Consider the following 26,126-nt stretch of genomic DNA (forward strand, 5'->3'; position numbering starts at 1 on the left):
CGTTTACGCTCATTACGGTATTGCCAAACGCGTTATGCGTTTGATTTAAACCTCGTGAGTGCCCGAGTGATATAGGCACTGAGCGTACGGAATTGTACTGAAAAGTCTAATTTTTCAATCTATCAAAAAAAAAAAAAGAGAGAAAAAGATAATGATGATGATAATGAAAATATCGAATCGAAATGTTGTTTTTAGTTGGCATATTTGTATCAAAATTAACTCTGTGGCTGTGAGTTGTGGAGAGATCGTATTTTTCTTGACTTTTAGATGGGTACTGAACCTGTAGGAACAAGTCCGTGTGCTTTTGAATGAAAGTGAATTACAACCAAACTTTAATTCAATTCATGTACTGCAGTTTTTTATTTGTCCCAGTCAGACACGTCACTGAGCACAACAATAGAAAACAGTAGAAAAAAAAACTACAATTTTAGTTGCAAAATGATTTGCCCAAGCAATGTTCTTTATCCAAGTAATGATAATTATAAATATGGACGTTACAAATAGAAGTTACACATTAACCATTTTGAGAGTTTAAGGGTTAACATTACATGTACAGATGGTACAATTAAACTTTAATGCTGTCTGCAACATATGATTATGGTTAATACAGTTTTCAACACATTGATCTGAAAAGTAACCTGATCTACAATTGGAATTGATGACGTTTGTACTCAAAAAATGGTCATCACAAAATATATCCCACAGACTATAAACAGATCAAACAAGTTTTCAAAATAATGAAAGCATTTAAGATTATTATTGATAACATCAGTGTGCTTGAGAAGGGAAATTTGCACTTTTAGACGCCTATTTAATCTGATTCTTAAATATGAAACAATGAGGTTAAATGTTTAGGAAAAATTTTCTTTAATATTTTCCATTGCAGTCTTGTTTAAAATTATTCATGCCATTTTAAATTTAAAGATGCCAAAGGCACTATTAATCAATTCTTAATACAAAAATGCAATGATTGTTTAGTTTTGATGTAAACTTTCAAAAAAGGAGAAAATCCACAACAGAGCTTGATTTGCATGGTTAAAAAATTGCTGTAAACAAATTTACCCTTGCCACTGAAGTCAAGAAGTGCATTTCTATGGAAGCAACAACTGCAGGGCTATGAAAAGTTTTATTCCTCTCACGTTCCTAACAATATGTGTTTATTCATTTATTTTTGTCATGTAAAGAATGTTCAAGTGCTCTTGGTATGGAGAGTGGCTGCATCAAAGATGCTGAAATCACTGCATCTTCACAGTGGGATGGGAATCATGCAGCAATCCAGGGAAGATTGAACTTTAAGGCTGGCGGAGGCAAGACAGGAGGATGGTCAGCTCGGCAGAATAATGGAAATCAATGGATCCAGGTGGCTCTTGGCAGTTACACCAAATTAACAAGTACAGTAACACAGGGAGGAAATGCTCACAGCCAGTGGGTAACGGCATACAAGCTGCAGTACAGTGAAGATGGAGTGACCTTCTACTACTATAAAGTATCAGGAAAGAGTTCACCTAAGGTATGTAAATTGACATGTGTCACATATTGAGTGATTTTCAGGCATATCCCAAGTCATCCTTTTGGTATGTGTAGAAAGTGAAGCTTGAAATGGAGGAAAATCTGTCGATGTTCATGTTATTTCCTTTGAAAATGGCCTGGGTCCCAAGGAGAATATTAAATAGGCTGTCTTTTCACAAATAATGCTGGATGCAGTTTTGTATAGCATTCTTGAGGGTGCTTTGTTTACAGAATTTATTTCATCCAGTTTAAAATTACTGGTGATCCTTGTAATCTGATTGGCTCTCATTGATGCAATTAATTCATGTGCTTTAAATCACATATTTTGCTTGCTAATAAGGAAGCCTTACCAAGACACAACAACCAATCAGATCTCCACACTTGTTTACAAAGAAAGCAATCAAATTGCAAGAAAATAAAAAACAACTTTAAAAAAATTTGCAACTTTCTACAAACCAGCTCACTAATAGATCAATAAAATATCTGTAGACAAAAATCCTTATCTGAGGGACTAAATTTGCAATTTCAAACTGGATTAGATAATTAAGTGGCAATTGAACTTCATGTTGTGCAATTTTTGTCTGATTTCAAATCACGCATATGATTTCAGACCAAATTGCACAACATAAAGTTCAATTATCATTATTTTTTTGGCAACTTATAACTGATAATTACTTTCACAACTAAATTTAATATTTTGTCACAGTTAAATCATTATTACATGAATGAAATAATATATTGGCAACAAAGTGATGCCAAAAATGTTGGCATGTAGGTGATTATGCTGTGTATTTCTAAGAATGAAGAAAAATAGAAACTCTTATCGAATCAGATTAAGGAGGAAAGCCTCTGAAATCATGAAACAAATTGCTGTTTATCTTGTGTGATAGACCAAAAAAAAGAACTTTTTCATGTTGTGTTTCTAATTTGATGGCCCATGTTGTTTGGGGAATGATGGCAATAAAGTTCCCTTATTTGATATTTTTCTGACCTCTAAATTCATACAATCCAGAGTTGATTTTAATTAGTGACTATCACTCAGAATTGTTTCTCTATTCTGTAGCAAGTTTAACAATGTAACCACAGATTAGTGCTGAGTATGCTTTATTATGTGATTGCAGGCCAAAAATTCAGCTGGCCATCACTGCCTTTTCATCCAGTAAACTTTACAAGCAGCTTGCACTTAGCGGTATAACCTTTTGATTGATTATCTTTTGTTTGGTTTTTTTTCTCCATCAAAGTCCCACACGACACCCCAACCTTCTGGCTAATGGATTACAACTAACCATGACTGGGTATCAATGAAAGATCCAGTGCTTTAACTATATCATCCTTCAAATAATTATTACTAGTGTGCACTAAGTGGTTTAAATCTCCAGAATAAAGAAAGGGAATTTTTGTGCTTTGATTGTGTTGGAGAAGTCTTTAACCTTTAAACCCCTAAGAGTGACTGGCATCTAGTTTCTCCTTTCGATATCAGTTCTGGATCACACACTAAGGTCATGGGAATAAAGGAAATGATCACCAAGTAAAGTAGCTTGTGACTGTTAGACAAATTCTCCTTGTCAGCACCTTTGGAAAAGTATACCAAACAGTATGGAGAATATGCATACTGATTGTTAGGGTGTAAATTAAAGATTAAGTTAATATATCTTAAACTCTCATTTTTTAACTTTGTTTAAGCAACACTTAATTAGACAGAATAATGATAATTGCAATGATGTTATTGTCACGGGAATCACTAATATTACTAGATTTTGTATATTGATCATTTAAGGTTTTTAGAGGAAATAAAGACAAGGATAGTATTGTGTACCATGAAATAACCCCACCAATCCAAGCCTGTTATATCAGACTCAGACCCACAGCATGGTATGGTCATATACCATTAAGGATGGAGCTGTATGGATGTTTAGGTATGGTAAACATTACTCTGAGTTATTAATTAACATTAACTCATGCTTTGAGTACCTGCTCACCCATGTATATTGTCAATTCACAAACAGATCTGTTGATTATTTTCAAATATTGAGAGATAGTGGGTTAACACATAAATATTATCGATGGGTTGCAATTGGGTGCAACAAAGAAGTTCTAATTTTGGGGAATTTTTGCAGGTAGAATTGGGGAGAAAGGATGTTGATGTGCAGTTGATTGACAAAAGATGTGCAAGAAGCAATTGATTTTGATGGACCAAACATTTGGTTCTTGTAAATAAGCGTTTAGTAGGAAACATTTCATTTTCCACATCATGTGGTAAATTTTGTTGCTCACACCATGGTGGAAATCCTGTTGTAGGGATAACATGACCATATCTCTCACTTGAGATGTTTCTCATCTTGTAGGTTTAAGTTATTTAAGAACTAGTATTTCGCACCAATTTTACAGTATTCACAAAAGTGAAAAATTTAAATGAAGACAAAACAGTTTGAGGTTCAATTTTCTTAGCTATTCTATGCTAATTTGCTCTAGAACAAGTTTCAACTGATTAGTTTGACCTGAAAGCAACCAGTTTTCCAAATTTTTTCTAAATTGATTTACCAAAAGCATTATAATTTGCCAAACTGTCTGTCTTGTTTAATGCTACAATCACAAAGTTTTTATTGCACATCATTAATTGTTTGCAAAAACACCTGTCTAATCCAATGAAGGAAAATGCAATTAGCATAACTAATATGCTATAAAATGCATAACTTGCACCATCTTGGTTTCCCATGAACTTATTTGGCACTGAAAAATGGAAGGGTGAGACACATTTTTTGATTATAAGCATTATAATGCTGAAATATGGATATGGCAAGAAACTCTAGATTGTTAGATGCTACATTATGACATATGTAGAAAATTTCTTCTCAATCCAAATTTTGTCAAACTTTTAAATTTTCAATAGAACTGTATGTACCTACCCACAAACATACCTACATGCCTCAGTACATAAACATATACACATAAACTGTTCTTTTACCTTCTGTATTTCTGTAAAGAATGTTCGGCACCTCTTGGTTTGGAGAGTCCACGCATTAAAGATGCTCAAATCACTGCATCTTCACAATGGGATAGAAATCATGCAGCAATCCAGGGAAGATTGAACTTCAAGGCTCGCCCTTGCGAACTGAATTCCCAGTTTTCTGGGAATTCCTAGGAATTCCTAGGAATTCTCAAAAATTCCCAATTATGCAAATGATCCTTGCAAACTGAATTCCCAGTTTTCTGAGAATTTCTGGGAATTCCTAGGAATTCCTAGGAATTCTCAAAAATTCCCAACTATGCAAATTAGCTCTGATTTAAAAAGCTTGGAATTACTGGGAATTTCTGGGAAAGGAAGACTCCAGTTTTGTGAGGACTTGGAATCCCTAGGAATTCCTAGGAATTCTCAGCTTTACAAACTACCTATAATTTAAGAAGTGTGGAACTCTTGGGAATTTCTGGGAATTGAATTTGAGGCAATTTTAATACCCTGAGGTCCACATAAATTCTAAGAAATTCTCAATACCTTGAATGTGAAGGTTTGAAGAAAAAGAGTAATTTCAGAGGCTTAAAACTTTGGCTCAATAAAAGGTATGCTATACAAAACTTACCAAGAGATATACATACATGTACATGTTTATAACTTAAAGATCATGAAATTTATTACTCAAACTAAGTTTTAGTAAATCTTTACATTAATATGGATTTTCTCATGAACCAGCTGTCAGTTATGTTAAATGGAAATTGCCAACTTCCACAATAATTAACAATAATTACATTGCTATCTTACTTCCCTAACCTACATTACTGGTTGCCTTTGTTAGAAAACCTTGGAACAGTCAAGCTCAGTTGCCTCCAACGCTGTCAGAGACTTTTTGTTGACAATACTTTTAGTAGAAATTTCATGCCTTAGACAAACAAATTCAACACCCAATTAATCTTTCTTTTTTCATGATTGTTGTTGCTGCTTTTTTTTTCAGTTTTTTGCTCTATTTTCATGACTAATTGCTGTAATTTGTTTTGCTGTTTTTATTCTTACAAAACATTTTTGTAAGAGTTCCAATACTTGTGGATCATCCACACACTTTGCAAACATTTGGCATGCAGACAAGACAGAGGTAGTCAATGTTCCCTTTGAGGAAAAACACCTTTTATATGACGTCTTCAATTTACTTTATTTGAAACTCTGATCTGAAAATATTTGTCAACAAGACTTGTTAGTAGTGAGAAATACCAACTAAGTTTCCTTTCATAACTTAATTTCTTAAATGTCCCAATCACTGGATCTCCCAAAAAACATTACATCTTTTTATTTTTGGTGCAAATTACAAGTCCTTCTTTATATAAAAATAAAAAGTGCTAGTCACACTTCAATAATAACAGCTCTTAAGTTTACTTGTTGTTCTTCTCTGTCTGTCAGCTATCAACAAAATTGTTTTATACTTCGGGCAGTGCATAACTATTTGTGGACCAGAGTTCCAACGCACCTCTGTAATCGCATATAGCTACTTCTGTCTCTTGTACAAATGTTTCTCCTTTGTAAGACGCACTCTACTCTGTTGTCAATACTGCTTTAAGTTCAGTGGAAACGACTGACTGAGGAATCGAGATGGCGGTGTTGGAACGTGTTGCTGAACGCTTTCTACGGTCAAGCTTTGTAGATTTAGGTACTGGTACACTGGGATCATCTATGTATCTCTTATACATCCGAATGTGGTATCCTTCTTTTATAAATATGAGGGTAAAAGACGATTTGTAGTCGCATTCAAAACTGTGATTGGCTTGTGTTATTTCTCACCTTTGCCATTAACACAACTCAAGTGAGTTTCGAGTCTTTGTTTCCTCGACAACTTTCGGCCACAAAACGAGCATTTGTAATACGATCGATTCTTGTCGATTATTTCTACATAGAGTGAGCTCACATCTTTATTTATATCACCAAGCTATCCATCTTCTAGAAGCAGAGAACCGGTCGGAGAAGTCAGAATAAAGTTGGGCACTTGTCCTAACACTGCAATCGGCAAGCCAGCGGATTCACTCTGCTAGCCAATGACAAGTCCTAAAAGATCCACGTGATCATGCCCGTGATCTGAAACAAAGAAGACTCCATTTGGCGCTCATCTTTGAATGTACTTCTCATCGGTTGATCGCTTTTCTCAACTGTTTTGCTTAATATAACATTTCTAAAGATAGCTTTTATTGTGTTTCAATGGGAAAACGAGAATAGCGTGAGTGTTGTAAAAGAAAAGAAAGTCGTTGGCGCCGTGGAGTTAAAAGAAGGGACAACAGTTGACATATTGACTGGTACAAACAAGGGTCGAATGGCCGTCTGTAAAGCTACGATTTTGAAAGTTTGTGGTGAGTAAAAATTGCGATATTCGTTACGTGATCAAAATCTTATAAAAGAATAGATGTAGCGGGTTGAATTAAGCTTACATAACGCTCGGCGCAACTGAAACTAGAATAATTCTGAGAATCGAATCGGTCACTTGCATGCCGCAGTTTCTTAAGCTTATTATGCTTTACAATGAAATAAACCTATCAGTAAGGTTTCAAGATTCCTCTAGTCACGTTTGGGAACATTCAAGATTCAAAATAGGAACTGTTATTAAACAAACCTTAGTACATAAAGAAGCCCTCCTTGGTAAAAACAAAATAATGTATTCAGCCCTTTTTTAGTAAAATCCATGAGAGAGATGTACTAACTCCAATATGAAAGTCACTCAATATAACAGAGATTTCTCAATTTGAGAATCCAATGAATGCCCTTTTCCTCATAGCCATCTTAAAAGCCTGGTCTGAGCTTTAAATATACATATTTTAATATTTTTTTTTTTTTTCAAATTCAGATGTCAAGGAATCCAGATACAAAATGGTCGAGGTTCTTGTTGACAACCTCATTCAAGGCCAACTCATTGTGAGCCCAGGAAAAAAAATACAAACAGTACAAACAGCAGCTAAGTTTGCAGTTTAGGATAACTTCATTCTAATTTATTGTTACGGTTACAACAAGATTTTAATCAAAAAATCAATTTTATTTGACTGTAATTAGCCCCTTCACTCCCAAGAGTGCTTGGTTTTCAAATATAACTTAAGATATTGTATTTTATGGAAAAGAATCAACAGATTTTATTCACAATTTGTGTCAAACCAAATTCAATGATTGATTAGAACTATTTTATATGAATAGCTGTAATTGAGGATTAATCCGTATGAAGTTTTCAAGAAAAGGAAAATAAATCAAATTCCATCCTAATATTACCACACATTGATGTTAATAATTAATCAAAAATATTTTACATGTAAGCCTTAAATTAAGCTTCTAAATAAATTTCATTGAATACTTGAATTTTAGCTGGGTTTTTTTAATTTAAAGTATTTATTTTATATCATTAGCCTCAAATTTTTGCTTAAAATTCCCAGTAATTCTGAAACATTCCTAAAAATTCCCAAAAATTCCCAGAAATTCCTAGGAATTTTTTAGATTTACAGCTTTTCAGGGAAAGTCATTGGTTCTCTGAGTTGGAATTCCTAGGAATTCCAAGTCCTGTTGGCTATAAACTTGGAATTTCTGGGAATTTCTGGGAATTTCTGGGAATTTCTGGGAATTTCTGGGAATTTCTAGGTTTTTAGAACCAGAGTTGTTATGGTTGGGAATTCCTAGGAATTCCTAGGAATTCCAAAAGCCATTTCGCAAGGGTGGTGGAGGTAAACAAGGAGGATGGTCAGCTCAATGGAATAATGGAAATCAATGGATACAAGTGGCTCTTGGCAGTTACACCAAATTAAGAAGTATAGCAACACAGGGAAGGAATGCTCACAGCTAGTGGGTAACAGCATACAAGCTGCAGTACAGTGAAGATGGAGTGAACTTCTACTACTACAAAGTACCGGGACAGAGTTCACCTAAGGTAAATGTAGAAGCAGTTACTTGGTTTAAAACTGTTAAAAACATATCCTTATGTCTGCACAGTATAGAGGTAACAGTTATAATATGTTGCAAGTAGTCATTAATTAACTCATCTGCAAATACCAAGTGGCTAAGCCCTTGATCATGCATTCTACTATGGAAAAAGTTAATCATGCTACATATCTAGTCTGGCATTCGAAATTGGAATTTTTTTACTTTCTCTTGAATATTTACAACAAGTGCAATCAACATGATACATTATTTTAAATGTAAGTTGAAACTAACTTTTAAAATAGCATGACTGTGGTAAATGGTTATTAATTTTACTTGCATGTATTTGTAGGTATTCAAAGGAAATAAAGACAGGGAAAGCATTGTTTATCACCAGTTAAACCGACTCATCAAAGCTCGCTACATCAAACTTCAACCAACAGCATGGTATGGTCATATATCACTAAGGATGGAGCTGTATGGTTGCTCAGCAGGTATGATTGTTGTCTTACATGAACTTATTTGGCACTGAAAAATGGAAGGGTGAAACACATGTTTTGATTATAAGCAGTATAATGCTGAAATATGGATATGGCAAGAAACTCTAGATTGTTAGATGCTACATTATGACATACATAGAGAATTTCTTCTTCAACCAAATTTTGTCTAATTCATAAATTTTCGATAGAACTGTATGTACCTACCCACAAACATACCTCAGTACATAAACACATACACATAAACTGTTCTTTAAGGACGCTCAAGTCACTGCATCTTCACAATGGGATAGAAATCATGCAGCAATCCAGGGAAGATTGAACTTTAAGGCTGGTGGAGGTAAACAGGAAGGATGGTCAGCTTGGTGGGATAATGGAAATCAGTGGATACAGGTGACTCTTGGCAGTTACACCAAATTAACAAGTATAGCAACACAGGGAAGGAATGTTCACAGCCAGTGGGTAACAGCGTACAAGCTGCAGTACAGTGAAGATGGAGTGAACTTCTACTACTACAAAGTAGCAGGACAGAGTTCACCTAAGGTAAATGTAGAAGCAGTTACTTGGTTTAAAACTGTTAAAAACATATCCTTATGTCTGCACAGTATAGAGGTAACAGTTATAATATGTTGCAAGTAGTCATTAATTGACTCATCTGCAAATACCAAGAGGCTAAACCCCTGATCATACTTTCTAGTGTGGAAAAAGTTAATTATGCTACATGTCTGGGCTGGCATTCAAAATTGGAGTTGTTTTTTACTTTCTCTTGCAAATTTACAGCAATTGCAATCAAAACGTTATAATTTTAAATGTAAGTTGAAACTAACTTTTAAAATAGCATCACTGTGGTAACTGGTTATTAATTTTACATGCATGTATTTGTAGGTATTCAAAGAAAATAAAGACAGCAACAGCATTGTCACCAGTTAAACCCATCCATCAAAGCTCGCTACATCAAACTTCAACCAACAGCATGGCACGGTCATATATCACAAAGGATGGAGCTGTATGGTTGCTCAGCAGGTATGATTGTTGTCTTGCATGAACTTATTTGGCACTGAAAATTGGAAGGGTGAAACTTACATGTTTTTACTACCAGTGTAATGTTGAAATATGGATTCTGGAGGAAACGGTAAATTATAAAATGTTATAACTTTTTTTCGGTTATTTAATGTTGCTGTTTAGCTTTAGTGGAGATTCCAGAATGTCTTCCTTTTTTGGCGTGTCAGTTAGTCTTGAGCTGGCCGAGCAGCATGTTGCAGGAAATTTATTACGGGATGAGAAAAGCCTTTAGTCTTCTCACCCGCTGGTTCTTTTCCCTCAAATTCAAGGACTTTAATGTTATCAAAAAGTTTGGCCAGGAGGTAGAGGTTTGAGGCAGGTATTACTATGGCATATACCTTGTGGAGAATTTGGTCAGCAAGAATGCCCTTGCAAACACGCCCACTGTGTCGGTCAAAGAAAAGCTGGCTTTGCCCCCAAAGGGGGAGGATCTCAATAAAGGCATTGATCTGTCTTACAGCAAAGTACCGGGCTCAGATGGCATTCCTGTGGAGGTTTTGCCGTATGCGAAATCAGCACTCTCTTGCCACCCGCTCTTACGCCGGTGCTGGGAGTGGGTATGGGATGGGATGGGATGGGCTGGGCTGGGTTGCTTAACCTTGCACGCACAAGAAGTGAGTCGTAGTGAGTCGTGGGCTGGGTTGTTCAAAGCTGGGTTAAGATAACCCAGGGTTAGTTTGAAATCTGATTTGAAATCTGAAAGCTTTAAAAGAAAATTCATTATAATGTTATTTGTGTACAATTTTAAGATAGGATGCTCTAAAAAGAACAGAGAAAATTATCCAAAAGGGCATTTGAACAAAGTAATAAAGATACTTAGATTAAAATTGAGCCTTGGTTGGGTTCGTGCTAATCGGCCTTGGAACAGCTGGGCTCTAATCTATGAGATTCTATTGTCTGGTGGTGCCGCTCTGACGTCCCACATTTAGGTGGGCCTTTAGTTTCCATCATTTCCATTACTCCCACGTTTTGACTTTTTCTACGAATAAAATTCGCCTTTAGCTACCTTGAACTTAACCCAGTCGCTTGTTAATTCCTTTTAAAACAACCTGCATTTTATTACTTATTTTTCACACACAGGGCAAAGTCTAGATGGGCAACAACTAATCAAGGAGCCCTCTTTGAAATATTATCGTTTTCTCTTGTTCAGTGTATCTTCACTTATTCGAGATCGCAATATATCTTTGGTTTTGGTCTATTAGAGGTACAACAGAGTTTCAATTTGCTTTTCGTTGTAAAATTACGCGGAATTTTTTTTTAGGCAACTTATTATAGACGAATAATTTTGATTTTCTCTATGTTCGAGGGACGGCGGTAAGCGTTTCTTTTGCAACCGTTATTTGGTCTCGCCACGCAACGCACTCTCTCTCCAACGGAAAATGGAGGGCGTTGGCTGACGAGACTAAACAACAGCGGCGAAGTAGACAACAGTAAGCGTGGCACCGATTTCATTTTTACTTAGAAATATTTAGGTAATAGACCACAAAATATCTGTGTGAGTTCAGATAAATTAGGTTTTTTCTGTCTTTCTCTTAAGGTGAAGTGATGCGATATTTTCGTTCTTTTGAAAGTTATGCTCTTTTCAGTTACAAAACTGAAAACATTAAGTATACAAACTGTCGCCTCTCAACCCACACAGCAAAAAAATTAGCTTTTGCATGCTACGCATGCCTATGTTCTAATTTGTGTCAACTTACTTGTTTCGAATCAGTTATTTCAGTTTTTTTTTTGGTTTATACATATTTCCAATCGAGATTGTATGTACCATCCGATTCTAAAATTTTGTATGTTTATACTACTATACTTGTATATTTTCTCTAAAAGCTCCTGGAGTAAATGTCCTCTGCGGCGATAAAACCATGACCATTGTCATCCCAAAGACCCTCCTCCGTGGTCTTGATTTAAAGAATCTTCGACTCCTGGACACCAAATGTAAAGGCAAAGAAGGACGGACCCACCTTAGCGTTACAACATCATTGACGGGCTGTAAAACTGTCAGCAGATATACACCCACAGCTATCATCTACTCCAACACACTGAAAATACCCGTGGCCGCTAAAAGTGCTGTAACACGCGTACATGACATAAAAGTGCAGTTCAGCTGCTATTACTCAGCGCATGGTATAGTTTCATCGCTTGGTTGGACGCCAATTAAAACAACACTTGAGCTTCGAGAAGAGGCCAAAGGGAACTTGACACTGTCGTTGAGAATGTTTCACAACAAGGCATTTGTGAATCCTTACACGAAAGTTGATTTCCCTGTTGCTGTGGAGCTGCACAGACGATTGTACTTTGAGGTATCCGTGGCAACAGATGACAAAAAGCTGTCAGTCAGGGCTGATCGATGTTATGCCACGCCCACCCGGGATCAAAAGAATTCTCTGAAATATGAGTTTATAAAGAAAGGGTATGTTTAGTAATAAATTTTTTGGACACTTAATTTCTACTCCTTTTGAAAAATTACTCTTGGTTTATTTTGCGGTCACTTGAGACGTTTTCCTAAGCAACTAATAGTTAGTTACAAGTAAGTAAAATTAGAAACACTTCGCAATCTTGAATTCCATGATGATCAACATAAGTTAAAAAAAAAAAACTTTTGTTAAGGATATTCTTAGGCATAATTTCACCTTGATCAAGGAAATTTGCTTTACTTTAGCTGCCCAAGTGACGTAACGGTGAAATATCATTCATCGCCTTCTTCTCGTGCTCAGCGGTTCAGCGTGGAAGCCTTTAAGTTCATTAGTGCTCATCCCTTTGTTTTCGTCCACTGCCAAGTGACTGTATGTAATGCAACCAACCCAGGTTCCAAATGCTCGATGAAATGTCCTTCAAGTGGCCGAGGGAAACGTGAGCTGAGTGATAACGTGACTTACGACGTGTACTCTTTAGTCCAGGGACCCCTGCACCTGACGCACGAGAAAAGAAAGGAGAACCGCGGGAGAATTCTGGATAAGACTGGTACGTAGATGAGCTGTTTCCGGAGACACATATTAGGGATGCATCCTAAGGATAAATTCTACCCCCGGCCCCCAGTACCCCATGGACCCCTCTCTGATGACTTTCCCCATTCCCAAAATGATTTTTTTCCCGACCTAATTACAAACTTATTGTTACGACATCTTAAACCAGCATGTTACAGTATGACGCTTCGCAAGTGAGGATATTTCAACTTTGCAGTGAAATTTCTTTGGAATTAAGTTTATATTCCCCCTTTTCTGTGACGTCCCTAGGTTCCAGTCCTCACATTCCGGAGGCTCTGTCCGCTGACAATCATCACAAGTAGCTTCAAACTCATTTACACTTGGACTTGACCTGGACTTGAACCACTGAAGGATGTTTGAGCTGGATATTCGTATAAAGGGTGTTTCACAAGTTCGTGCCCATTTTTCTAAAAGGCTATATCTTACTTATTTTTGCATTCTGGAAGCCGTATCTTTAAAAAAATTACCTAATTTTGCTTACTTTAACCAAGTTTTATAGTCATCCAAAAGTTGAAGGGGAAAAAACATATTTAAAATAATTTTCCGGCATCACAGAAATAATTTCTGTGATGGCTAACCGACTAATAAAAAGCACTCACTTTTCACGTAATTGTTTTTTTCTTTTTCGTAATTTTTACATCGCTATCGACCCGGAACAAATAAGAAATATTTTTTTCTTTTTTGATGTTTTTATTATCATTATTATTATTATTATTATTATTATTATTATTATTATTATTATTATTATTATTATCATTATTATTATTATTATTTCAAGGTAGCTAAAGAATCGTATTAATCCTTAAAATCCTGTTATCTCTTCTACTTCTCCAGCTCAAGCATACCTCTTATATTTAGACGCTGAATAATCTCAAAAACTGACGAAAAAAATATGCGGAACAGCGACAACAGCAAACAAACAATTGTAACTTACAAATAGTTTTGATATTTAAGTTCGGTTCTTGAGGTTACTCACTGATCTAACTCAAACAGGACTGTCGAAAAGATTTGATTTATGTAAGGGTGCCTGCGCCTATATTTTTCTCATTTTGTAGTACGGAATGACAGAACTGGCTCTTCAATCAGCTGTTAGTCGAAAAGGGATTATTACTGAAGAGATTTTAAACCTGTCTTTAGTAAGACTGAATAACCACTGAATGCTAGTTTGCCGAGTTATAGAAAAACTCAGCAGCACTTTTCTAGGAAATGAAGATGGTTTAGGATTGGCCATCCTTAGAAGCATTGCAGGTGATCAAGTTAAGAATTAATAGAATGACATCTTACTAATGAGCCAGCAGCTTTAAACGTTAATGATGCCGCATATAGTACTGTGATGGGACGGCAAGCAGAAGGTTACTGGACACGAAGAATTAGAACTTTCCTATTAAGGCGCTAGCACAAGAAAATAATCCAAGATTGATTGAAGCTTCTGTTTTTGCCAGTCTTTGAAAATTGAAAAATAACTGCATTAAGCTTTTGAAGTACGGGATATTGAATCGAGGTTTTAAGTTTTACGGTAGTGATGAAGAGTTAATAAGGAACATCAGCTGGTTGACAGAGCCTTTTTCTCAAGTTTAATATTTTATTTTAAAGAAATGGTGAAGGGAAATGATGTGGGTATTAACTTACACATAAAAACAGACATAGTGCTCTTACATACACGAGTGATTGGATGTTACGAGAGCATAAGGTTGACCATAATGGATAAGATGTTTTCATCCCGGAAACTCTCTGCTCAAGATATTTCTGTTGTGGTGTTCAGTTAATACTTAGGTATCCTGCTGGGGAGCTGTTGCTTGAAAGTAAAATAAATTGAAGAAACAGAATTTTGCCCTCATTAATTAGATCACATTCAAGACGTAAAGTGACTTGTTGAGCCGTTGGAAAAAAAAAAGCGGGAAAGGTTGAATCATTACCTTCGTCACTGTCGTTATCATTTGTAAATCATTTGAGCTTTTCTCGTAATTGGGATATATTTCTTAACATACAATAGAGATGTTATCTCGCCAGCTTTAGGTTCAGCAATCATCAGCCTCATTTCCTTGTTTACCTACCCACTTAGTTTTCCACTTAAGGAGTCTCCAACGTTGCCCAAATCAGAGTGGCAGTCAAGTATTTGCACAACGTATTCGTAATGTTATAAGTGATCCTTGGGAGAGATTTGTCATCTACTTTTTCCCTTCCTTGTGGACTTTTAAAGTCATCGAAATCGTTCACTAGGCTTTGTATCGCGATAGCACGGTACCGTTCATAGCTGAAAGATGTTTTGTGACGTGTCTTTAAATTTTGAGCTGTTCAAAAACTGCAAATTATGGAAAGATTGTCAATACGGACTTACAGTTAAAACCTACTATTTTAGCGTATGTCTCTTAAATTGTTGATAAGTCAGGTAACTTTCGAAACACTGCGAATTGCAGAACGTGATCAAACTATAGTTTTGAGTACTCCATTTCAGTCTAATTTTCTTTCACCCAAGATCCTGTGAGCCATTTGTGGGAAATAACGCCGGGGGGTGGGTGCAGGCCTTCGCTTCGCTCACTGCTCACGCTTTAAATGGAAAATGAACGTTAGCTCCTTATCAATTGTTCCCGAAATGCATCATCACAAGTGTTTTCATTTAATCGTTTACCCGTTTCGTAATTATTTGGTTTACTGATAATCCCATTCCTTGCAATTGAAAACTTTATTCTACGGCCCCCCTTATAGGCATTCACGCTAAACGGAACTTTGTTTACATTTCCATTTGTAACCTACATTTTATTCACTTGTGCCATAAGATTCTTTCTCTTCCTATCATCTTTACCTCTTTCCCTTTATCAAAGGTGGTACTTGCCACCCACGATAGATTGCCGGTTTCTGATGAAAAGTCAGACCAACGGGATTCGAAGCCGTTTATCCTAACAAATTCTTGTTCCTCCGTCTTTTTTTGAGAAAACTCGGCGGCGTTCTCTGAAATCGTTCTCCGCAATCAGAACGACCTCGCACACGCGTTAGAAGAATAAAAATCTTTTATCTACTTATAATGATCTCGTAGCCATATCGCTTGTCATTAATACATTCCTAAAATAGTAAAAAGATTTTAATGTGAGTTTGTTGACCGCCCCTACACGATTAAGAGCTTCTTCTAAAGGAAATTCTGTCTTATCCGAAGGAAACACGGATCGTTGATTAAGTGATGGAGAAACTTAGCAGAAAAGGAGTTATATTGAAATCTCAAAAATGTCCATGAGAATTCATCCCCACGATTTTTCTTCGCAAAAGGAGGACAGGAGGATATGGAGTTAACCTCAATTTGAAGAACCTAAGTAAATTTATTAGTAACCATCATTTCAAAAATAGAACAGAAGAATATAGCGTCATCCATCATTTGAAGAACTTGAATCCATGTATCAGTAAACAATCATTTCAAATTAGAAAGCTTGACTTCAGCGGTCTGTCTTATGACACGTGGGTGTTACACGACATCTGAAGATTTACGAGATTCCTCTTACTCTGTCCCAGTTGACAAGAACTGCGGAAAATATTTAAAGTTCTCTTGGAAGGGGGATTGTTTTAGTTTACCTGCCTTCCCAACGGTCTGGAATCTGCTCTACGACTTTTTCGCCAAACTGCTTAACCTTTCACATTAGTATGAAAATTCTCCACACTGTTCTTTATATATTTCCCAATGTGCTGACAAGGAGAATTTGTTTGCTAATCAAAAGATTCCTTCCCTGGAGACCATTTCCTTTATTCTCAAGACCTTAATGTGTGATTCAGGGCTGATACTGTAAAGAGAAATTAGATGCTAGTCACTCTAAGGGTATAAAGGTTTAAACCTGTTTATAAGACTGGGGAGGGAAAGAAATTTGTACCAAGGGGGCGGTCGACGGTCAAAAATAAGAAGGGGTAGGGGTGGAGGAGTGAAGATTTCCACGCCCTCCTCCCTGCATCAAACATAACATGGCCGGTTGAATAAAGCCTCATTGCAAAAACAGTGGTCTTCGTCTCAGTCTTTCGTTTATATTATGTCCACGTGAGTGCACAATTCCTTCAAACGAATGATCTCGTCATAAAGGTGACCCTCCACGGGAAAACAGAGAATAAGGTGAACGCTAGGCAGCGAGAAAATGACACGCCGGCTTCGGAGCGGAGCCGGTATCATCTACACAACGATTAAAATTTTCTATTGCTCGAATCGCACGATAAAAACAAACGCGCGTATTACATGGAACAAAGAAGGGTGTCGAGCTCGGCACTGAATAAAACAGCAGGCTGGCGAGTGAAATAGTACGCCGTTTAAGCGAGTAAAGTGACGCAATAGCCGTGTCTAAAATTTTCGTAAGCAGCGTTTGCGTGCAACCCTGCATGCGTATCCATCTCTCATTTTTACCCAACTGCAACTTCAGCGTGGTAAGTATGGTCTATGTGGGATGAACGAATTTAAGAGACCATCGTTTGGTCAATAAGATATGTTTTCCGTGTGACGATTGCTAGGCTGGTCGTTCTAGTCAGGAAGGATCGAGAGACAACAAGTCCTTTTTCCAGTCTTCTTGATTCTCTTCAAATAAAATCATCAAAGCTTCGTTTTGCTCATTCTGCTTTTTCTAAAAAAGAAATATCGGTAAGAGCCCTGTCCTTGATAAGCGCCCTGTCCATAATTACCGCCTTGCCTCGAATGAGCGCCCTCCTTTGAGGTACCAAAAGTAAATAAGCGCCCCGAACGCTAAATCGAATCATTACGGTGAATGCCACGGCTGAAACTATACAGGGTCTATGAACACGCTCATTAAAATATCAAATCATACACATACACCCAAAGAAAAGGGTAAGGAAAAAATATACTTAAAATCATGAGGTTGAGGGTCAGTGATGATTAGCCTAGAACCATGAATGAGATTGTTACAAAAGAAAAAAATTCCTAAATTGATATGATTTGTTCACCAAGAAAAACCGAAACTACATTACATTCTTTTAAGTATGTTTCAGGGTCTAAAAAGACATAAAGTGAAAAACTCGACTAAGTGGCATAAAAACGTCGCCAACAAGGTATATGATTCTGTGTCTTGCCTAAAACGTTTTATGTGTTAAACTGTTTTATAAGTAATTTCTTAAGGAAAAAAAGAAAACCCACATAGCAAACAATCTAGGAAAAAGACGAAATCAGATTATACACTTTGCAGTAGACCTCTCTTGAAAGTAGGATTGTTCAAAACTTTACGCCCAAACCAAGAGAAAGTAAGGCCTAGTTCAAACGTCGATCTTTACATGTACCGAACCTAACGTTTCTATTAAGTACATGTAAAGATCGACGTTTGAATCAATTACGATCGCCAGATTTGTATTCGGATCGACAGTGCCGTTCTATCCGACTCGGCTAGTCGGATAGAACGGTAAAAGATCGACATTGATTCATACGTCGTACTTTACATGTACCGAACTTAATGCATACATTATACATACGTTAAAATAATTATGTTTTACCCACAATTCAAGAAAGTTCGCTTACGTGCCATGCGCGAAAGCCTTCGAACCATTCAAACAATATGGCGGGAAAGGAGGAAGGCTCGTGCTCCTCTTGTTTTAAATCCACAAAATACACCTGTATACCCATTGGTAGGCATTAACCGCTGACTACAATGGAGTTATGTTCAGTTTTGCAATTAGGATCGACTAAATTCGGATCGACGTTTGAATCAACTGCCGCTCTTAATTATTCGAGTCGACCCAAATTGCAATTAGGTTCGGTACATGTAAAGATCGACGTTTGAACTAGGCCTAAGGAGGTTATTTTCTCAGGCCTGAGTTGATTCCGCAAAATGAACGTGGAAACAAGTCAAGAACATTTGCATCTGTTTTATAGAACAATCAATCGATATCCTATTTTATAATCCATGACGCCGGCCGGACTCTAGCTTGACGTATGAAGGTCCTAGAGCTGCAATGCGTCCTTCAGTGCTCACTGCAATCTTATACAGGAAATAGCCACTTTTGTAGATAAAAACGCTTCGTACAAACTCACCATCTTTGGTGTATATTCCAATACATAGGAGCTCTTTTTCATCGTCAGTACTAGCCAAGACGACTTGTTGACTTTCCCTGTGAAATGCAATGTTTGGAAAGTGAACAAACCCTTTGAGATCAAACTTACTTAGATGATCACCGAGTTCGCTAAATATGTGTACACAGTGGGAAGGCGTTTGGTCCACCACCATAACTCTGCCATCACTTACAGTGCTAATGTCTCGCGGGCTCTTCAAATTTTGTTCTCCAAAACTGCAAACAAACTGGCCATCAGTCTCGTGTAGATCCACAAAATGATAGTCCTTTGTATAATTACCTTTCAATACCATCACTTTGCCACTATCACTAACTGACAGTTTACACAGATTGCACTCGAGGTCCATTGTCCTCTCGCGAGACTTGTGATACTGGTCAGCGGATTTATCGAACCTAAAAATCCAACGCTGATGATTCTTTTCTTCAACCAGCACATAAATGTTGTCGTTTATGTCTGTCGCCAGTTTAACCTTCCAGTTTTCCGTAGATAGCTCTTTACCATTGTCATCAATAAAAGGAGGAAGTCTGAAACACTTCACAAATTTGCCACTATTGTCAAACACCTTGATTGTCAAGTCATAGTCGGCTACAATATATTGCCCGCTTGAGTTAGTAGCGATATCTAGTGGATTTTTTATCCTGTGCTCCTTTTCACCATCCTGACCAATTGTCCATGATAGATCACACTGCTCCATACCTTGTTCACGTAGTAATAGAGCCAGTCTCCTGTCATGCAGTAAGTCAACTTTCTCATCTCCTGTATCGACATTGGGCCACTCCAGGAGTAGAAGCCCTCTGCTGCATATAGCTTGTGTGACATCGAAGGCGACACGATTGACGCGACAGACACCGGAAATGATTTTTACTCGTTCTTCTTGGTAAAACAAACCCATCACCGCACTGATTCCTGTCTTGAGCTGTACTTTAAAGCTTTGCTGAACCGTTGGAAGACCGTTTAGCTCTTTAATACATACTTTACACGGTGCTACAGCATCGGATGGATTCTCTATTGCCTCTAATACTGTTGCCATCACTCGGTACTGCATTGCTAAAATGCGGTCATTTGTTGATAGTGCTTCATTTGAAAATGCTATTGTTGCCATTTCACGGGCACGTTCGAATCTCTTCTTCGCAGTAGAAAGCTTTCTTGTGGCAGATTCAGTAAGCTCTAAATTTCGCATTCTTTCAGTGAGCAACACAACTTCCGCACAAGTCGCTTGTGCTGTATCCGCGCCAAACTCACTCTTTGACCTTGTCTCGTCAAATCCTTCATACAACAACTCGATTCCTTCTCTAAAGAAGCTGATACTTGCTAGCAAATCTTTTCTTGATAATCCATCCAACTTGGAGCTCATGTCGTCGATTTCACTCATTATGGTGTTACGAAATTGTTTATGTGTTACATCGCTTAGCTTTTCGACTGCTTTATCTCTGCTTTTATGCACAAGCCATCCAAAAGTCGCTTGAAAAACTGCAATGGGGATCACGGCCATGATAGCAATTGAAGAAAATCAGAGGAAAAATACGTTTTTAACGGGACTCCATAGAAGTTCCTTGACTACAGCAAATTGGTGTAACATTAGGATTATCGAATTCCTCAGCCGTCAGCAACACTATTGGCAGTTGTGTTAATCTGCAGCGCAGCCCGTTGTGTCACTTGAAACCAAGGTCAACACTGCGGTTTAATTAGTTAATACACCGGTGCGATAGATGTTTCGGTTGTGATTGTGGATTGAAGAGTTTGGAGTGGGGAGATAAGAGGCAGTAAAATGAAATAAAATTTGAAAATAAAGGAACCAATAAACGAAAAAAAAAGCGAAAGGAAGGCCATGATGTTAAAAATGAAAAGGCAAGTCTAGACAGTTTCAAGGAAAAAAAAAAGAAAAGAAAAGAGCCTCTCCATGTACTGTTCTCGGCAAATTATTTCCCTGTTCGTTTGGTGAGGTTCATGTTCTGTTTTCTTGAAATAAGCTTTCATTTTTTCATTAATCTAATTATTGATTTGTTTCTTGTGTTAATTCGAAACTGTTCCATCGAGAGATCATAAGCAGTTTATATTCTCTTGGTTCCATACGATAAGTTATTTTAAAAGCTCTTAAATTCCTATAAAACTTGTTTTTGATCTCCACGAGTCCAATTTAAATTGAAGATAAAATTATCTTGTACCCAACACCAAAAAAAATAGTTATCTTTCAAAGTGAGTTCTTCGAGGAGGAGGAGCACCTCAACGTGACTCATATGTTTCAAAGCCCATAAATGTTTAAATGCTTCAATATATATTTTCAATTTTAACGTACTTCATCAATCTGCAGTTCACTGTCGTCGACCAATTTTTCTCGATCTGCAGTCCCGCCCCACGTGATGTTCTACTTTTGACCTCAAAACCGAAATAATGGTCGTTTTATTTTGAAGTCGGAAAGTTACATTGCACGATCCCGTTCGTTTGCAGCTTAGGCAGGTGTTTCAGATTCAGAAGCAATTAACAGAAACCTCAACAAGGAAAAAGCGAAGATACAAACGCCGGCAGGGATTGGAGAACATTACCGATAACGAAGGAAGTAATCAGATTAATTATGTTAGGTTAAAAATGTTTTTAAAGTATTTTTCACCTCGGGGATTGGATAACGATTAAGAGGTCAACTGCTTTAGATGATATGTTTTGTCTCTGCTTTATAACATAAACTGCGTTGCGACTGAAACTTTCCACCGACGGAAGGGGTTCTCCTTTGTATAAAGCCCAAGTCATAATCACCTCTCGCCTCTTACCTCTACCAAGGCTCTGTAAACTCGAGGAATAAATTTACTGAGCTACACCTTCAACTTATCACCAATCTTCACACTACTCTCATATTTGCTATACGCGTTGGTATTTCAGAAATTAAGGGAATGACTGGTGGCTCTGCTACAGTTGGGTAAACATGGCCAAACTGCCGGAGAGAACTTATCGTTATGTCCATTGTACAGCTATTGAAATTCTTAAGAGGTGTACTGAAGCTCCATAGATCTAAAAGTTTAATTTATTTTCATATTCATTCTAGTCTCCTCTTTCTACTTGGCTTAAAAACTGGGCCGTGTAACCCTTGAGATTAAAGAAGTTGTCTTCGAATATTACCCAAACATCATCAACTGCAAAGAGAACGAACCAACGAATTCAAAAATTTATCAGGAGGCAAATCAAATGGGGCGAAACAGTCAAAGAAGCAGGTCAAAATCAGTACCAGCTTTTATGCATGTCCAAGAATGATAACAGTCCATCAGAAGCTATAAATATGTCAGAAATAAACAGTTTTAAACCTGATCGTCGATTAGAAACTTAATATATGTGAATACTCACACGATGACAATAGCTGTGCCGTGACTCACAAGATGAATTCAAACTGATAAACAACTCAAAAAAATCACAATGACCATTCATTCTTGTATTTCGTGGCGTTTATCAACTCAGAATTGTTTTAAAAGGGTAACGAAAGATTTGTCTTTATCGAACAAAGTCAGAGATGACAGGAAATAATGAGGGGGCAACTCATTACTAAGTTTCTGCATGTATTTCTCGTTAGACTAGGCCTCCATCAAAGATGTCAACGCGGAAGAATGGAGAAAGTGCGGTTTTTGTCTGAAACTCTTAAATAACTTGCTACATTACTCAGTCTTTATTCAGTTCACTGATTTTCACTCGCCAAGGTTTAATTCCTGTGCCTTTAGTGCGACGAAGTAATACGTAAAAAAACAACAACAACAACAACAACAATAATTTAAGGTGATTTCTTTGTAGACCTGTCAGGGTCACCGAGTGATAATCGTTTGAGATAAAACTCTGTCGAAATCACCGACATTTTAAAGATTGTTTGAGAAGTTTTTTTTTCTTTTTTCGCTCAAACGTTCACCTCACAGGTTTGATAATAAAGAAATAAAAAGGTTCATTAAACCAAAAGGTTACCTTTAATTTAATAGCCTTTTCCAAGTTCAATTAAATTTAATTATATCCCGTCTCTCGCACAGTTTGAGGGCTTCGAGACAGTTTTAGGAGTGGTTATATTTAAGAAAACAACTAGGACGATCAAATAAACAAACCAATGTGGTCATATAATCACGAGGTCGATCTACTGCGTGACGAAAGACTCTTGCAGTGTATAGATGGGCCAAATTATTTCCAGTCTCTACTCGTTTATCTTTCCGGTGCAATGAATTTAAAACAGTGACTTTCCTTGAGTTTTATTGTATTCTTTTCTACAAAAACCTTAGAGTATCAGCAATGTTTTCCAATTCTAAAGGAAATATCATCCAATTCAAATATAACAGCATGATGAACATTCCTGTATTTTTCTAAGCATATAATGTGTATTAATCCTTCTCCTTCCTTTTTCATGCATTTTGGCAATAATTTTACCGATTGGTTAAAAAATTTTAAATATCTTCTCTTAATTTTTTGTTGTTAATTGATATTCCCTTGTAACACCATGAATTACTTTTATATCATAATACTCTCTATAATATTCAGACTTTCTTGCAAATCTATATCTATTTTCATGAAAATTAATAAATTTATTGTCATGCTCATATCCATCGATTTGACCACATTTTTAATACAGACATATTTTTTATTTTTATTTTATTTTAATTTTCATTTCCGGACAACATGGTACAATCCTAACGACTCTTTCTTTAATCTGTCCATTACAAAATGGACAGATAACTTCATCTCTATAACCATGTATTTCTTCACTACAATTCATTGTATGTATTTAAGTTAGAAATTTATAGTATTTTTCTTAAGTTTGGGTCTTTTTAATTCATCTAATATTTCTTGAAATAATTTAGCTGCTTTTTCTTTAGTTTCTTCATTAATTGTTTTGACATTATTTTTACCATCAATGAAAACAGCATCTTTTAATTCTGAGTAATCAATGAAAGGATCTGTATAATCACAATAATTATTCATAAACTAAAACTATATAATTTTTAATATATTACACGCTATATTATAAACAATTATTGGCTGAGGCTTTTGTCATATCCAGATTAATCAAGGTCGAGGTAGGGGTTATCAGCCAAAGCCTTCGGCTTTGTAATAACCCCCCAAAAAAGGTCACGACAGTAAGTGGACCTGATAAATTATTTCTAAACGTGTAAAAATATACAAATCAGCAGGTAACACAAAGCGCGCGAACTTGATACCGTTACCCTTAGAAATCATGCCTCGCGGTCATACATGACATGATTACTCGTGACCTTGAGTGTCCTTAACATGATTATTGTATAATCTACAGCTAGATGACGTCCCAGGCACTGATTTCGAAAATTCACTCTACGCTTTTGGCCAATCAGAAAAGAGATAGCCAGTTGAATGTATAATAATAACAATAAGATGATGTCAATATATCATAACCACAGTGACATGAAACATCAGACATTTTCACCATATTATAACCATGATGTGATAATGTCACATGGTAGCAACGGGGAAAGCACTATATAACATCGTCCTAAACCAGATGAGCCCACGACATATCAGCGGCATCTTGTATGAGTATCCGCAGTTTACAATGTGACTTCCGCTTATTCTTGTTAAAGCGTATTTTACAGTGTACTCATGGAATAGGAAGTGCGTTTGAGCCAGTTTCTGGCAGATTTGAACAGAAAAGCGGGTCTTTTGTTGGAGTGTAATGACATTTTCATCGATGGCGCTGTTAACGAAATGTTTGGCTGGTTCGTAAGTAGTCGACCTGGTTTCGGTCGATCTGATTAATTGACAACACCCCTAGGGCAATACATATCATCGTCCCAAACCAGATGAGCCCATGACACGTCAGCGGAATCGTAGCGAGAGTCTGCTATTTTTCTGCTCGTTTCCGGCGAATCAAGAGACCGTGACCTGTGTGACTGACGATAAAGCGTCGTATTCTTCAATATTTTATTGCGAAAGTATTCTTCCCATAACTTGTACAAACTAATTTCTGTCTAGATCACATATTTAAGAAAAAATCTAGCCTGTTATAAAGGCCAACAGCCTCCAGATCTAACCAACAGACGGTTCTTCCCAACAACCATGGATGTCAGGAACCACATGTATTGTGCCACAGTGGTGTGCAGACATTCACAAATTGATCAAGAAAACCTTGACTTAAAAATCAAGAAGTGGAAAGAAGAAAGCCCAGATGATAATTTCTTTTTCAGGCCTTACTGCCTTACAAGTGATAGTGAGTCCTATCAACAACCACAGTCACTGAAGGAAGAAGACAGCACTGATGTAATTAAAATAAGTATAGGTGATCCATTTTAAACAAGACAACATGGCTGTGTGATTCTGAGATACATGCTGGTCAGATCCTCCTAAAACAAAAATTCCCTCTTGTAGATGGTCTAAGGGACCCTGTTATTGTGGGTGCATTAGTCACTCCAGCCATTAGTGAGTTTGTACAGATCATAAACACTGGCTCACATTGGGTTTGCCTGAGCACAATAGCTACTAGTCCTGGAACTGTCAAGGTGTATGACAGCTTATATCAAAATGTAAGCGCGGTTGCCATTGATCATTCATGTCGCATGCTATTGTATACTGGTTCTACAGTCACTTTTTGTAATGAAAGAGTGCAAAAGCAAACAAATTCAAATGACTGTGGCTTGTTTGCACTGGCATTTGCTACAGATTTATGCCATGGCCTCGACCCCACAGCGCAGTCATATGACCAAGACAAAATGCGCAAACACTACATCAACTGCCTGGACTTGCATGATATGGTTCCTTTCCCAAGAACGTCAAGACGGGTACCATATCATGCAATCACCAAAAGAAAAGCAGTGATAATCTAAAAGTCTATATGTTGCTATGGTCTGAATGATTTGTAATTCAAAATTATGAATGAATTCAAAATTATGAAAACTATGAATTTCTCCGTCAGTTTTCTGCCTAACTCAGTTTTCTGCGTAACTTATTTTTCCTTGTTCTTGAGTTTGTGGTGCTTTAATATCATGATGAAAATTGCCTGTAAGAATTTCATGGATGATACCTATAGACCCACATTTAATCCATAGGTTATATTCTACAAATTCAAATTGAAATACTTAACATTTAGGAGGAAGCTCAAGCTGAATATTCGAATGTTGACCGTCGGTGTATTGTCATCACACAATCATCTTAAAATTGTGAAATATGTACATCAATTTATTTAA

At 36.9% G+C, this 26,126-nt stretch overlaps 2 protein-coding genes and 1 non-coding gene across 6 annotated transcripts in view; 2 read left to right on the forward strand and 1 right to left on the reverse strand.

The window, feature by feature from the left end:
* The first annotated feature begins 8,274 nt into the window (after positions 1-8,274).
* LOC149040266 (ZP domain-containing protein-like) lies at positions 8,275-14,743 on the forward strand. 4 transcript variants are annotated; one of them, XM_089183024.1, is made up of 5 exons: positions 8,275-8,387; positions 9,760-9,897; positions 11,761-12,343; positions 12,593-12,894; positions 13,167-14,743. In XM_089183024.1, the coding sequence occupies exons 2-5, from the start codon at positions 9,873-9,875 to the stop codon at positions 13,217-13,219; spliced, it is 963 nt and encodes a 320-aa protein (XP_089039150.1). In that variant the 5' UTR covers positions 8,275-8,387; positions 9,760-9,872; the 3' UTR covers positions 13,220-14,743. The 4 variants fall into 4 exon arrangements, with proteins under 4 accessions (XP_089039150.1, XP_089039149.1, XP_089039151.1 ...); XM_089183023.1 differs by lacking the exon at positions 8,275-8,387 and adding an exon at positions 8,917-9,417; XM_089183025.1 differs by lacking the exons at positions 8,275-8,387; positions 9,760-9,897 and adding an exon at positions 9,957-11,366.
* A 4,010-nt stretch (positions 14,744-18,753) lies between these two features.
* Positions 18,754-21,162, reverse strand: LOC113673823 (uncharacterized). Its single transcript, XR_016179887.1, has one exon. It is a non-coding gene; the product is annotated as an uncharacterized LOC113673823 (transcript).
* Positions 21,163-25,226: 4,064 nt separating this feature from the next.
* Positions 25,227-26,126, forward strand: part of LOC149040267 (uncharacterized) — a gene marked incomplete at its 5' end in the record, with an annotated part of 1,014 nt that continues 114 nt past the window's right edge. The window contains one exon of the mRNA XM_089181539.1: positions 25,227-26,126. This exon is cut by the window's right edge and continues 114 nt beyond it. Coding sequence (XP_089037665.1) covers positions 25,227-25,766 — 540 coding nt within the window.

This window comes from Pocillopora damicornis, chromosome 9, assembly GCF_964200805.1.
Source record: "Pocillopora damicornis chromosome 9, jaPocDami1.2, whole genome shotgun sequence".
In the NCBI taxonomy this organism is placed as follows: domain Eukaryota; kingdom Metazoa; phylum Cnidaria; class Anthozoa; order Scleractinia; family Pocilloporidae; genus Pocillopora; species Pocillopora damicornis.